Genomic DNA, 13880 nt, shown 5'->3' on the forward strand with positions numbered 1-13880 from the left:
TCTCATCTAAGAGAAGACTGCAAACAGGAAGCATTAACAACACAGAAGCCCAAGAGCCTGTCTAGTAGGAAGTCTGTAAAGGTAGTGCTGGAAAGGATGAACAGTGATCAAAGCCCCCCTTCCCCCACTCTTAGATAGGTAGAGAAGGAAAAGAAGGGTGTGGGGAATGGAAGGAGCTGAGAGAATGAACACGCATTTTAACCATTGACTCACTAGATCACACAGCAGCAGGTGGAAGAGAATCTAGTAAGGTCTGGGAGAGAAAAAAAAAGCACAGATGTGGACACACATGCTCATCTGCCCAGATAACCATTTTTCCTGTCTAGACAAAGGTTACTATAAATACATCTCCTCACATCACCACTGTTATCAGCCAGACATTCCAAAGGGAAATGCAGGGCTCTACAAAGGAAAGTATTTTAACAATCTCGGCATGTGCCAGCTCTCTTCTGAGTTACAAAATCATACATAGCAAGATACAGATTCCCTGACTTACTGTCCTTTAGCAATCTAGTTTGTATTTAAAGAAATAAAGCAAACAAGTTTGTTTTTTTTCTTTACTCCAAGTTTAGGACTCCGGGTGACCCTTTCCTCCATCTCCTCCTCCACCACAAGGAATTTTAAACATATTTCCTACAAAACATAACGGGGGGGGGTGGAAACTTTGCCTTTCCTCAGCTTGTTTGTTATTTTTCCATCATTTGCTGAAGTTCAAAGACAGATTATATGCTGGTGGCCACAGATAGAGCAGAGTGGCCTATGGCATAACTCGCTTTACCACACTGCATGCCGAAACACCTCTCTGTTAGTGAATTGCCAAGAGACACAGGGGTCTGAGAACACTATCTGGTTTTATCTTCAGTGACACATCAAAAGGCCTCTAGAAGGTGAGTCAAGGCCATGAAACACATTTCACCTAGATGTTTTCATAGCTGCATGCTGACAAGTCTTGTAGCTCAGTCTGTCATATCTATACAGATAGTTCTGTATGATTTAACTACTAAACTACATACACAAAGTGTAATCTGACTAACTCTCCTTAAATGTAACACTCTTCTTTTGGCCAAATACATCCACACATATGCTCTTTAAAGTTCACTTAACCTATCCAATTGACAAAACCATCTTTTGCTCCAAGTTTCATCTCACAAGGCCTGGACTGTCACATGTGACAAATCAATTCCAAATTCATGCCTGCTGAAGGGCCTTTTACCAGCTATTTTGGAAGCTGTAGATTCCAATGTTCCTCCCCAGTTTTGAAGTCAGCAGTTTTATCTGGCCTCCAAAAGTTTCTCCTCACATTACTGCTGGATTTGGCAGTATCTTCGTGTAATTTTTTATGTTTACATAACATTGTCTTGTGTTACTAGACCACCATGACCAATCTCATGAAGTTGTTATACACAAGCAATGTTTTCAAATTGCAGCATAGTCTACATATCAGTTTGATTATATAGTTTTTGGCCCTCTTAAAAATAAGGATAAAGTTAGGAAATAATATTCAAGTTTACATAACAAATTATGCAGTTTCAAAACATAGCCAGCAAGTTAATTAAATGCAAGGAAGTACCCTACCAGTGCTAAACAGGAAGAGCACCACAGCTAAGACAGACACCAAGGTGAAGAGACGTTTGCAGAGACTCAGCCTTACCTGAAGCACCTGAGGATAATCAAAGACTTGATTCTTGTAACAGCGTTTGCGAACAGCAGGGACCCCATCTGACAGATTTGTACATTTGTCTAGGATCAACACTGATTCCCCATTCTCAGCCTGAAGAGCTTCTAGCTCAGACTGGTATTCTGGGTGCAGAGCCATTTGAGATGACAGAATGAAATACCTGCGAGGACTGAAAAACCACAGCAAGGTTAGCTAGCAGCACTGGGGGGTTACTTCCAAGATGCCCTAGAACACATTTCCTTCCATCCTGGAAAAGCTGAGCAGGATTAACTAAACGTGGACACACTGCCAAGACCGTATTTTCAGACAAGGCTGGAAAGGGTAATGATGCAATATAATTGAATCTGGGATAGTAAGTGGCTCAACATTATTTACAACTCTGAATAAGTTTGTACTTGGAAAAAATGCTTCTTACATTAGAATAGGCACTCACATTATAACCTCTATTATAAACTGAAATAAACATTATTTAGCTACATATTAAAATAGCCTGCTACTGATGCCAGGATTGTTTGTACTTTTGTTTGGTGTTTGTGTACTAAAACAAAGTAGATAGGACACTGAATGCTGCTGCTAGTTTCTCCTCCCATATATTTGCTCATGAATTTTGATTGAAAAAAGATGCTGAACTGACAACTCAGTATTTAGCTTATTTAGTGTCAATATGGTGACAGGAGCACAAGTTCATCTTTTTTAATTGTGATTCAGTTCTGTCCCTTCTGGGCAATATAAAGGTAAAATTTCCAGGGAAGAGTTGAGGGCCTCTTATCCCATACACTCTCAAGTCCCATCATGTTCCAAAACTATGAATATTTAAAATGTGCCTTGACACTGAAGTGCTTAAAAACACTAATTAACACTGGAGGTAAACCACACAGGAATACAGGCTCAAATTAGGTGCTTGCTGCTCTAAAAAGCTATATTAATATTGGAAAATAGTATGTCATTTAATTGTTATATTGGTCTACTTGGATTTCCTTTTTAAACAGGTCAGCTAAGTCAGACTGCTCTACCACTCCCCACTGAAAGGAACACACAGAGTGACTGCCCTCATGCTGCCAAAAGAACACAGGAAGCACGAGGCTTGCACTTAGGATTCCAGTTTTACTCCATGTGATGCTATCTTTAATTTACAGCTCTGAAAGCACATACAAACACACACACTTTATAAAGTCAGACTTCTCCTGCTGCTCTTCTCACCTCTTCTACTCATTTTCATGCTGGTCACTTTAGTTGCTCCAATTAACAGATCAGACTTGCATAATATTTTTTTTAAACATTCTTTTTCCCAAGCCTCCAGCTGCTACCAATTTGCTACCAGCAGCTCTACGGAATATATATTTCTAGCAGAAGTGGATTTTAAGCAATCCAATTAAAAAGACAAGCACCTTTCAGTTCAGCTCAATAAAAGGTCTTAAAAAAAGGAAATAATGATGCAGATGAGTGAGAATAAATGCCTAATATCAGCTAAAAAATATGTAGGTTTGTTTGTGTGTATGTTCAAAACCAAATTTTGCCTTGAAACTGTCCTTGTTCTATGACACTCATAATCTAGCTATCAAATCTTGCAACAAAATAAAATACATCCTATCTCCCAAGAAATAACACAGTAGCATAGTAGAATGTAATAGTTCATCCCAAGCAAGCCTAAATTCTGAGCGATGTGTCCTTACCACACGACTCCTGCACAAAGCAATTAAGGCGTGAATGCGTCTCACTAGTAACGCTAACTGGCCACTAGATGGTGCTCCGGAGAGCAGTTTTCACCATCAAAAAAAAAAAGTTGAGAAAAAGAAAGCTCCTACACCTTCACTGGACACAAGACTTGTTTTCTCTTATCAGACCCAAAACATAGACATAGACCCAGACGTAGCGTTTAGCTGACTACCTGGACACGAACAATATGACTATATCTGTCTTTGCAGTTAGTTCTGTACATGTTGAAGCCTATAATCATGTTCATGTTTTCCAGACAGAAACATAAAGTGTGCTTTCACTCTGTGTCAGAACGTAGTAATACTTGAGACCTGTGAAGAATCAATTGGGATGCAACCAGATGCCCCTACGCTGGTCTGGCCCAGGAGCATCACAAGCAGGAACACAAAGGGTGTGAACAAAGTAAACCACCACTGCACAAGGTTGTTCTAATTGACTGCAGTATTGTACTTGGGAGCACCCCAGAGGAACAGCAAGAGCATTGCCCTTACCAGAAAAGACAACTTAAACCAAAGACCAACAACTTTGGTGTCTGACAGAGGCTGTGCCCTTTCAATCACAGTTTTCAACTTTGAAAATTCATATTCTCTACAGAATGCTGTCAGAAGAAAAGAGCCTAAAGTTTCTGCATTTCTAAACCTGATCTTCACGAGTGGAAATATCATTGATCCCCATTGCCTCAATCTGTCCATCTTTTAAAACATAGCAGAGTAAAACCCTGTTACAGTGAAACATTTTCAGCTCTGTAATTAAAAGATTTATGAAATACTAAAAGAGCAGCCTTCCATAACCAGTTAAAACATGTCTTTCAGACTTCTACTTCCTCTTGTTCTGAAGACATGAATGGATTAGAGAAACCACCATTTTCTAGGGTAGCTCATTTCAATGACTAATTACATTCTCTGACAAAATTAGTGCTTTATTTCCCAATTGTCTTGCTTTACTTCCAACTACAAGGTTTGGGGAGGAGAGGGTTGTGTTGTTTGTGTTTATCTTACTCCACTACTTTAAAAAAGAAACAAATAAAAACAATATTCCAAGCTCTGGATGTACGTATTCCCAAAATCAAATCAGTTCTCATTTTTCTTTTTCATGAGATAACCACAGGTCGGGCACAAAGAGTTATAGTGAATGGGGTAACATCAGACTGGTATCCAGTCACTAGTGGGGTTCCACAGGGCTCCATTCTCAGCCCAGTTCTCTTCAACATCTTTGTTAATGACCTTGATGCAGGACTCTAAAGAATACTAAGAAAGTTTGCCAATGACACTAAACTGGGAGGAGCTGTTGACTCCCTTGAAGGCAGAGGTCCTGCAGAGAGACCTCGACAAATTAAGAGGGCTGAGCAATCACCAACCACATGAAGTTTAACAAAGTGCCAGATTCTGCACAAGGAAGGGAGTAACCTTGGATGTATGTAGAGACTGGGGAACGGAAGGCTGGAGAGCAGTGATGTGGAAAGGGACCTGGGGGTCCTGGTTGATGCAAGTTCAATATGGTGAGCAGTGCCCTGGCAGCCAGGAGGGCCAACCATGTCCTGGGGGCATCAGGCACTGCCTTGTTGAAGCAAGTTATTGTCCCGCTCTACTCTGTGCTGGTGCGGCCTCACCCCAAGTCCTCTGTGGAGTTTAGGGCACCACAATAAAAGAAAGATATAAAGCTATTATAGAGAGTGCAAAGGAGAGATATGAAGGTCAACGGCCTAGCTGGGAAGCCATATGAGGAGCAGCTGAGGCCACTTTGCTTGTTCAGCCAGAGAACAGGAGACTGAGGGGAGACCTCATCGCTGTCTGCAGCTTCCTCACAAGGGGAAGCAGAGGGACAGGTAATGATCTCTTTTCTGTGGTGATCAGTGACAGGACTCAAGGGAGTTGTATCAGTGGAAGTTTAGGTTGGATAATAGGAAAAGGTTCTTCACCCAGAGGGTGACTGGGGACTGGAACAGGCTCCTCAGAGATGTGGTCATGGCACCAAGCCTGACAGAGTTAAGAAGTGTTTGGACAACACTCTCAGGCACATGATGGGATTCTTGAGGTTGTCCTGTGCAGGGGCAGGAGTTGGATTTGTGGGTGGGTCCCTTCCAACTTAGGACATTCTATCTCTTTAAAGTCACAACACAGGTATAGCACACTTTTATCATTGCAATAGTGTCTTTTGTCATTACTTTGCCTTTAAGTATCCTTAAATAAACTGTCTAAAGTGATAATTTATTAGGGAATCTATACTACTTTGAATTAATGCCCTGATTTACTTACGCTTCAAAGAAATCAAACATATTAGCAACTACTTCTATTTATATTCAAAATATCTTGTCAGCTCACTGGAAATATTGAATCTAATTCTACCAGAAACAGTCATGCTGTCATATTTTACAGTCTAGTTTCTGGTGTGAGAAAAACAGAATCACTCAAAAAAAAATCCTCAGTTCATAGTTATATTGGCAGATGAGCCAAGACTATTAGCATTGGAACCATCAGTTATAAAGTTAGTAGCTATACTTATATTTTATCCTCTTCTATACCAAACATGATATTGAATATACTTTGCCAAATTCACGGTGATTACTTTACCCTGGTCCTCTTTCTGGCAGATCTACTTCTGCCGACAAGGGGCTGTAAACAGGAATACTGACGTCGTAGCCTTGCCGGTAAGTCCACGTGGAGAAGCCTCCACCAGCCAACAGAGCTCTGGAAAATAAAAGAAAGCAACTTTGAACAGAGAATGTGTAACATTCAAACTCCAGTAATTCACTGCCTGTCACTACCAGAAAAAGAAGATGCATGCTCTGAAGTAAGTTTTTCCCTCAACTTTAGTCAGTGGTATTTTTCCATGTTGTTTTTAGGTTCACTTTAGTTTTCATGATCTGAGCATACTGCTAGATTGGAACTAGTCACCAACAGAATTCTTACATTTGTGTATGATCACTGAGGAATGGACTGTTTTTGTTTTAATATAGGGAAATTTAATATATTGCTGTCATTATGATAATTCTGCAATTAGTGAGCTTACCTGTCTTAAATCAATTTTAGTTTAAAGAAATACATTCTGAATTTTTTATACTAGTTAAGATATTCCTTGATGCCTGCACTAAAATAGGGTATGGTACAACTTCCAAAATGTTAGAGACATGCTACACTTCGGATACAAATGATGTACAGTAAGATAGTAATTTGGCATTTTATAGCAACTCTGGACTTCTCAGGCTACAAAATACAACAGAGTTATTTGCCACTGTATTTTCAAAGTTATCATACAAGCTAGTGAAATTTATTTCATTTTTATATTACACAAAAAATTCTATAAACAGGAAACAAAAGAACAAGAAATTTGCATGTTATGAAATTAAGTTCCAATAGCTTGGGACATTATGTGCTAGAGAGCATGGAAGTCACCAAGGACTGACAAATTAAAATGCAATTCAACCTTCCAACAGGATGACCCTCATTGTGCCTTTTTCTAGATGGAACAATCTTTTGCCACCCGGAAGTGCAGAAGACAACAAAGTGTACAGAAGAAAGCAATACATCATTTACAATTCCAGAAACAGGTTTGTTACTATATGCTATCAAAAATCAAGCTTCTTTGAAATATGCTATTAGAGGACAGTAGCTTTTCTGTTGCCATTTCATCTCCAGTGACCAGGTGGCACCATTAACACATCATCCTAGTTCCCAAAGAAACTCAGACTCAGCTTCTTTAGTGAGACTTCTCAAACAGCTGATCAAACTTTCAGTCCTGTGTCACTCAACAAGTGTACTTTCAGTTGCCCCAGTATACTGAGTCTGCTTAAGGTACCATACAAAGTACTTTGGACAAAAATATTTCTCAACTCCAGTTTCTCTCCTCTGTGGAAAGAAGCAGAAAACAAATACACCACTAGACAAAGCACTACAGAAACGATCTTGAGGAGCTGTATGCATAGTTGTAGCTATGACTACAGCCAAAAGCCTTACTATCACCAGCCTGCATCCTATCACAGTTCAGATCAGAGCACCCACACATCTCATCAGTAATCAGAACAGACACATAGGAACAAAAAGTTAAGATAAGACTGGAAGAGGCACTGACAATCCATTAGCTGATATTCTTGTTTTCAGATATCACTGAATGAAATCCTTAGTATGGTGTCTGGAAAAACAGTTTTTCCACAACTGTTAGACAACAGATTATCATTATACCTAATTATCACCAAGACCCATCATTTTTTCCCATCGCAACAAGACACCCTGGATGAACACCAGTATGTTCTGCCTGGTCTAATCCCCATCAGATGTCCCACAGGATACTTCACTTCCTGTTCTGGCTGGCAACACGGTTGTTCAGTGTTCAAATATCATGATCACACTTTGCCATAAATGTGACTGATTTCACTCAAGTAGTCAAGGCAAATACTCTTTGAAGATCCCAAACTCTGGATTAGAGGTTCTGGACGGAAGATGCCTTTCAGCTTGGTAACCACAAAATCAAAACAACTTGCCCTTTATTACTCTTCATTCAGAACACAAACAATGATAGGAGCAAAAATCAACTTGAAAATAGGATGATAAACCAAGTACATGCTGAGTTAGAATTTATATTCCAAATCAAGTGGTTATTTTTAATTCTCTTCCAATGCTCCCCCATATTCCTGCCTTTGGTGACACGTACAATGCTGCTAGAACTAGGTCTCACCCTTGAAGCTGCATGTTCCATGCCTTATCCATACTAATTCGGTCACAAGCAGGGAGAAAAAAAATTGGCTTGGGTGTTGCTGTTCTTGCACTTTATATCCCCCTCCTCTTTTTTACCCCCCAGCCCCCAACTGGGAAACCAGAATCAGATTGTTTTAATTGGATCCGGTGAAAACATGACAGCACCTCATCAGCCTTGAGAAAGCAGGTGTGTGTCATGCAGACTTCTACCTAAATAAACCCACGGGGAACCAACACCAGTTAAGTAACTCCACGCAGATTTTCATTTTACAGTGCAGTAAGGGAGTAGGAATATTAACTCCTAATGTACTCAAGACAAATAATCTTTAAATTGCACCAATCAGTGAGGAACGAGCCTGTTCCTGAGCAACTTTTCACCACTTTTCAAATATTGATCCTTCTCTCTCTACATGAAGTGTGCCAGCTGGCCTCTACTCTAAAAGTTTCTGCCCAGCTGCCAACAGCAGCAGCTTTCTGCCAACTGAAATCCAATTCACAAACTGCAGCAGAAATAAATAAAAAGTATCTTAGTTTGTATGTTCAATTCTACAGCTTTGCAAAAGAAATCCTTCCAACATCATTATTGTACCAAATTCAACAGCACTAATTAACAAATAATATAGAGCTTATGTTTTAAGTTTCACAGCAGGAGATAACATGCATTATGACAGCTAATACCAGCAACATGGTCTCTGTGCCCACAAGGCAGACTTTCACCTTTGAAATTATGGGATAAAGCCCTTTTGTACTGTCTTTGGAAATTCGATGTAACGATTTAATAAACAAACAACCCCTTAGTGAAGCACTTTAGATAAGAACTATTCCAGATGTAAAATTATCATAGAACTCTATTCCCCTTTGTGTATAAGGTCTTACTTTACCTGGATTAATATTCTGCAGAAAATCAACAGAACACAAATCTACCAAACCTCATGATCCACTGCCATTCAGCTATTTATGATCTCTGATACATGCTGACTGTAGAAAGCAGGCCACACTCCCTGTGCAAACTTCACAAATACTACCTATGTATTTCACAAAATTCCACAAATGCAGTCTTTCTGGAGTTGTCTCGGTACAGTTCAGACAAGTCACTGAAAAACAACTGAACTCTACCAACATATGTTTAATTTGGCCAGCAGCCTCTCATCCTGTGATGCTACAAATAACTGTCTTTCACACTTGGTTAAGTACCCATCCTGTAGCACCTGCAGACATTCTCAAATACAGAAAACACACTCAGGTCACTTGTTCAGTTAGACTTGAACTAAGAACTCCAGAGGTCTCCAATATCATACTGAAAGCTCATACTGCATCACTCAGGCCTTTCCAGGACTAGGTCCACACTAGTCTGTGACTTCTTTCACAGCTCTCTTGCCTTCACACCTGTGACCTGTGGTACAGGTTCTGTAGATGGCATACTCTAACTGTTGGCTGACTACAAAAAGGAGTTTCCACTGTTTTGCTGTCCCAAGTGCTGTTATTGCCTCTCTCACATATTACAGCTCATGATCATACAGCTGCAGGGTGAGTCAAATTGGCAAGTTACAACAACAGCTGTAAGCCAAAAAAAGATTTTAGCTTTTTACTTAAATTACTGAGCTTTCCATGATAGTATGAAAAACACTTAGGACAAACACCTACCAAAATAATACATTTCCTGCATACTAAACCATATAAATGGGGATTTGAGATGAAAAGAGTAAAAAAACCAAAAAAGTTTTGCAGCAGATCTACTGCATTCTCTTAATAAATCCACTTCTTCAATAGACACATGCATCCATAAACATGCAGTCCATCCCATTAAACAGAGTATTCTCAAATGAAAATTATCCTTAAGAAGCATAAATCTAAGATAACAAATGCAAGTATCTACCATGAGATTAACAGGTTTCGTTACGTGAGACTGATGCTTGACTGCCCTCTCCAGGCTAACCCACATACATACAACATATTTCACGCAGAGAAGTAAAAAACTAAATCCTTACTTCACAGTGATATAATTACAATGAGCAAGTTTACTCTTTAAACATGTCCAGAAAAAAATCTGTTCTGGCACTGGGGGATGTTTTAAATTTTCTTTGCAATAAAGAAATCAAGATAGACTCCACACACAATCATGTCAGCAAAGATCCCATATCTCAGGCAAGATTTTATTGACATTTAGCAGGAGAAAGTTAACCTTGACCTTCAAGAAAGGCACTGGTTACGTGGGAGCTAACTTAGCCGAACTAAGCACACACAAGCTAATAGAGTAGAAACATATTCAGTAACAGTATCCAAGCTAAATAAGTTTGTTTTCCTCTTCTTCCTATTTTCTTTGCCTTACAACCTCCTTTCCTCTGCAAGTGAAAATGGAGCTCAGAATTTATGCCTTTTTAGTTCCTGGCAAATATTTTCAAAACACGCTTACCAGAGAATAACTAAGAGCATTTGTCCAATTACTAATACAGATTAATTATTAAGATAACAAACACAATTGAAATTCATCATAGTTTTGTCAAGCAGAGAAGCTGCTTTAAAATGCCCTGAAGTACCTGACTTCTATCAGAAAACTGCAGCTAGAATCATCTTTGAACTTCTAATTTGCATCAAATGGGACATTCTGGAAAGCATTCAGGTTCGGTAACACACCAGATCTAGGTCTAATCTCAAGATTCTCCAACCTTACAAGTCCAACACTTAAAAGCAAACAATTTCAGCCACATTCTAAATAAAATTAAGGATGGGGATAAACTTTCAGATTTCAGAAGTAAACACCTGCTTTATACAAGGCAGGGACCTCTTTACTTCCCTTTTTGAGAAGTAAGAAAGTCATATTACAGCTTCGTAGAGGTTAAGGAGCATATTCTTTGATATCAACTGCCCTTCTGAGCTTGTTGCTTCTTCAGTGGCATTTAAAACCAGATCAGTGCACTCAAACACAGCACAACGCGTACCTATCTCTAGGAACATCTAGGGCAGTGTTATAATCTGGTGGCCCTCCAGGCAGCATGTTGAAGAGCAGGTGATTTGTGCCCCGATCCCACCTACAGCAAAAGAAGAAACAGACAGCAATTAGAAAGGTGTTCTCTGCATATAGACAAATTCTGGCATGAACACACTGCATCCTCCCCTCCTGCATCAACCTTAGTTTTTTCCACTTTGTGTTCTTTAAATTGACACATTGAAGTTTCAGCATGTACCTGGATAATTGTGCCAAAGCCTGAGCTGTCTCCTTGATACGGAGCACGTTCTGATTGAGGACATCTATGGATGGCACAAAAAGGCAGGCCCGGTTGACATCGTCAGTGTAGAATTCACTGTCAGAGATGGCCGTTAGCAGCTCATTGTATTCCCTGGAAATGGTGTTGCTCACTGCCGCCCCAAATTCATCCACATACTTTTTCAGTGAGTAGATGTACACCTTGATTTTGTTTTTGGGATTGAAGCCACATCTGTAGACATCGAAGCAGGTGTGCATCCTACAGCTGAGGTCTCCCCGCTCAGGAATGGGGCTATCAGCAGGAAGCTTGACCACAGGCACATCATGGACACTGCGTTTTTCAACAGTCCAGTCACTGGATGACTCAATAGAGTGAGGCCAGAACTGAAACATTCCTGTGGCAATTAGGCCAAGCAGAACTATAGAAAAGAGAGTGATATAATAGATGCGATGCTTGGTTTTCATCCTTGGGATGAGGGCTGGACCCCGGGTGTTATATTTGGCCGACGCACACATAATGGAATCAATTATCTCTTGTCTCTACAAAATAGAGAGAGAGGTTTTAGGATGAACTCTAGAAGAGATACATAGTTACCAAAATGCAGAAAAACATCCAGTTAGTCCTTTCATGGAAGGTTCCTCATCTCAGCAGATTGCAGTAAACTTTCCTCAAATGCTCACATCCCACTAGAATGTAAGATGCCAACTAGGACTGCCACCAGATCATCCAGGACAAACTGAGGATGATCTTCTGGGCCTGGTTGTAACAAAATGATGTTGGCCAGTTAACAATCACAAGTCAGAAAAAGGCATGGCTTGGGCAGTGAGGGGAGGAGGAAATCTCAGACACAGCAGAGCGCTGAGACCCAATAGGTCCCACTCCACCTACAACCAAGTGTATTCATAGTGAATACTAATAAAAAACCAAAACACTTACATACAGAAGAGAAACAACTTGGATACCCTGCTAAAGGCTTACAAAAGGGCATCACACAGAATGTAGGATCATGATACCATCTCTAAGGTAAAGGTGCTTTCAAATCGAATTTCACAGCAGCCCCACAATATCTGACTAGAATGATGGTAACTACTTCTGGCAAGAAAAAGGAATTAATTTGTCATCTTTGTCAATATGCCTTCTGGGGCAAAAAAGTGTTCTATGAGCTGCCAGTGCAGGCACATTAAGAAAAACATTTAAATAATAGTTCACCATAGTCTGTACTACAGTTGTAATGAAAAACATGATGCAATCTCAAGTATCACAAACAACTGTCACGCAAATATTGTCATCTTTAATAGTTCTTACAGGTTTTTACACACAGAATTGTGGTTCCTGCATAAGGCAATTCACCTTAATTACAGACTGAAGAATTGGCAAAAAAAACTTATTTAGGTTTCTGACTAAAACTTCCATAACAAATAATTCAATCTGAATTCTCCACAGTGAGAGCCTTTTAAAAGTAGTAAGTATGTTTTCCAGAAAAAGAATGTGAATGGTATAATTATGCGTTTTCCTTTAGGACAAATGAGATGTTTTCTTGCTTTGTAAGCTACCAAGAAATTCTGACGAGTCAACTGTCCAGCAGACAACAAGTATGAATAAAATAAGTATCAATGAACAAAAGAAGTATCAGTTTCATTATCAAACAAATGGTTTTTATAACAAATTGGGTTATCTGGAAATTCTTAACAAAAGACTGTTAGGATAGGGTGGCTAACACATGACTGTACTTACACTCAGTAGCACTAAAAATAATCTGAGATGATAATAAACATTCCTTTTTTAACAGCCGCTCTCATCAATTTACATCCACCTTCTGACTCTGGAAGAAGCTTCTAAAGCCTCCTGTATAGGGCAATACCTGTGTGATGCTGTTATCAGGACAGATGCCAGAACGCTACATTACTATCAGTTTTATAATTAGAAACTTTCCTTGCGCTTCTGACTCTTAATGTCATTCCTCCTTCCTGACACAGCGCCAGAACCACCTGCGCGATGACAAAGACCGCACCTTTGCAGCGAGCATTTGTCACCCGGCAAATCTGTCCAGACCTGAGCCCGAGGGGAGGAACCCTCAGCGGAAGGTACCTCTCCATCCATGGACAAGTTCATTCACTCTCACACAGCGCACGGTCCATTGGGGAAACAAAGCGTACTCGCACTTGGAATATTGGAAGTAACGGGAACAAGAAACAGCAGAGGTGGCAACAACACTACGGGACATCGAGGATGCAGGACGGGACGGGCCGCCCCCCGAGGGACACGGCGGGCGGGCTCAGGCCGGCCCGGGACACCGTCGGCAGGAGCCGAGCCCCCGCCCCGCCGCAGCCCCTTCACCTCCCGCTCTCCTGCCCATCCGCAGGGACAGGAGGCCACCCCCGCCGCCCGCACTCACCTCCGCCCGCAGTCGCCGGGGCCGCCCGGCCGCGCCCGCTCCGAGCGGGACCCGCCCACCCCGCCCCTCTGCCCGGCGCCCCCCCCGCGGCCGGAGGCCCGCACTGCACCTGGGTCGGCACTGCCCCTGGGTCGGCACTGCCGAGGGCTGGCACTGCCCCTGGGTCGGCACTGCCCCTGGCCTGGCACTGCCCC

The 13880-nt window shown here is 41.0% G+C and overlaps 1 protein-coding gene across 1 annotated transcript in view; it reads right to left on the bottom strand.

The window, feature by feature from the left end:
* EXT2 (exostosin glycosyltransferase 2) overlaps positions 1-13740 on the bottom strand; it is a 75262-nt gene extending 61522 nt beyond the window's left edge. Inside the window, exons 1-5 of the mRNA XM_027642219.1 lie at positions 13687-13740; positions 11271-11830; positions 11025-11114; positions 5965-6081; positions 1652-1847 (exon numbers count right to left, since the gene is read on the bottom strand). Coding sequence (XP_027498020.1) covers positions 1652-1847; positions 5965-6081; positions 11025-11114; positions 11271-11806 — 939 coding nt within the window. The 5' untranslated portion in view covers positions 11807-11830; positions 13687-13740. The remainder of the gene's footprint in view (positions 1-1651; positions 1848-5964; positions 6082-11024; positions 11115-11270; positions 11831-13686) is intronic.
* Between the last annotated feature and the right edge of the window lie 140 nt (positions 13741-13880).

Source organism: Corapipo altera, unplaced genomic scaffold, assembly GCF_003945725.1.
Source record: "Corapipo altera isolate COAL_440 unplaced genomic scaffold, ASM394572v1 23b, whole genome shotgun sequence".
Classification (NCBI taxonomy): domain Eukaryota; kingdom Metazoa; phylum Chordata; class Aves; order Passeriformes; family Pipridae; genus Corapipo; species Corapipo altera.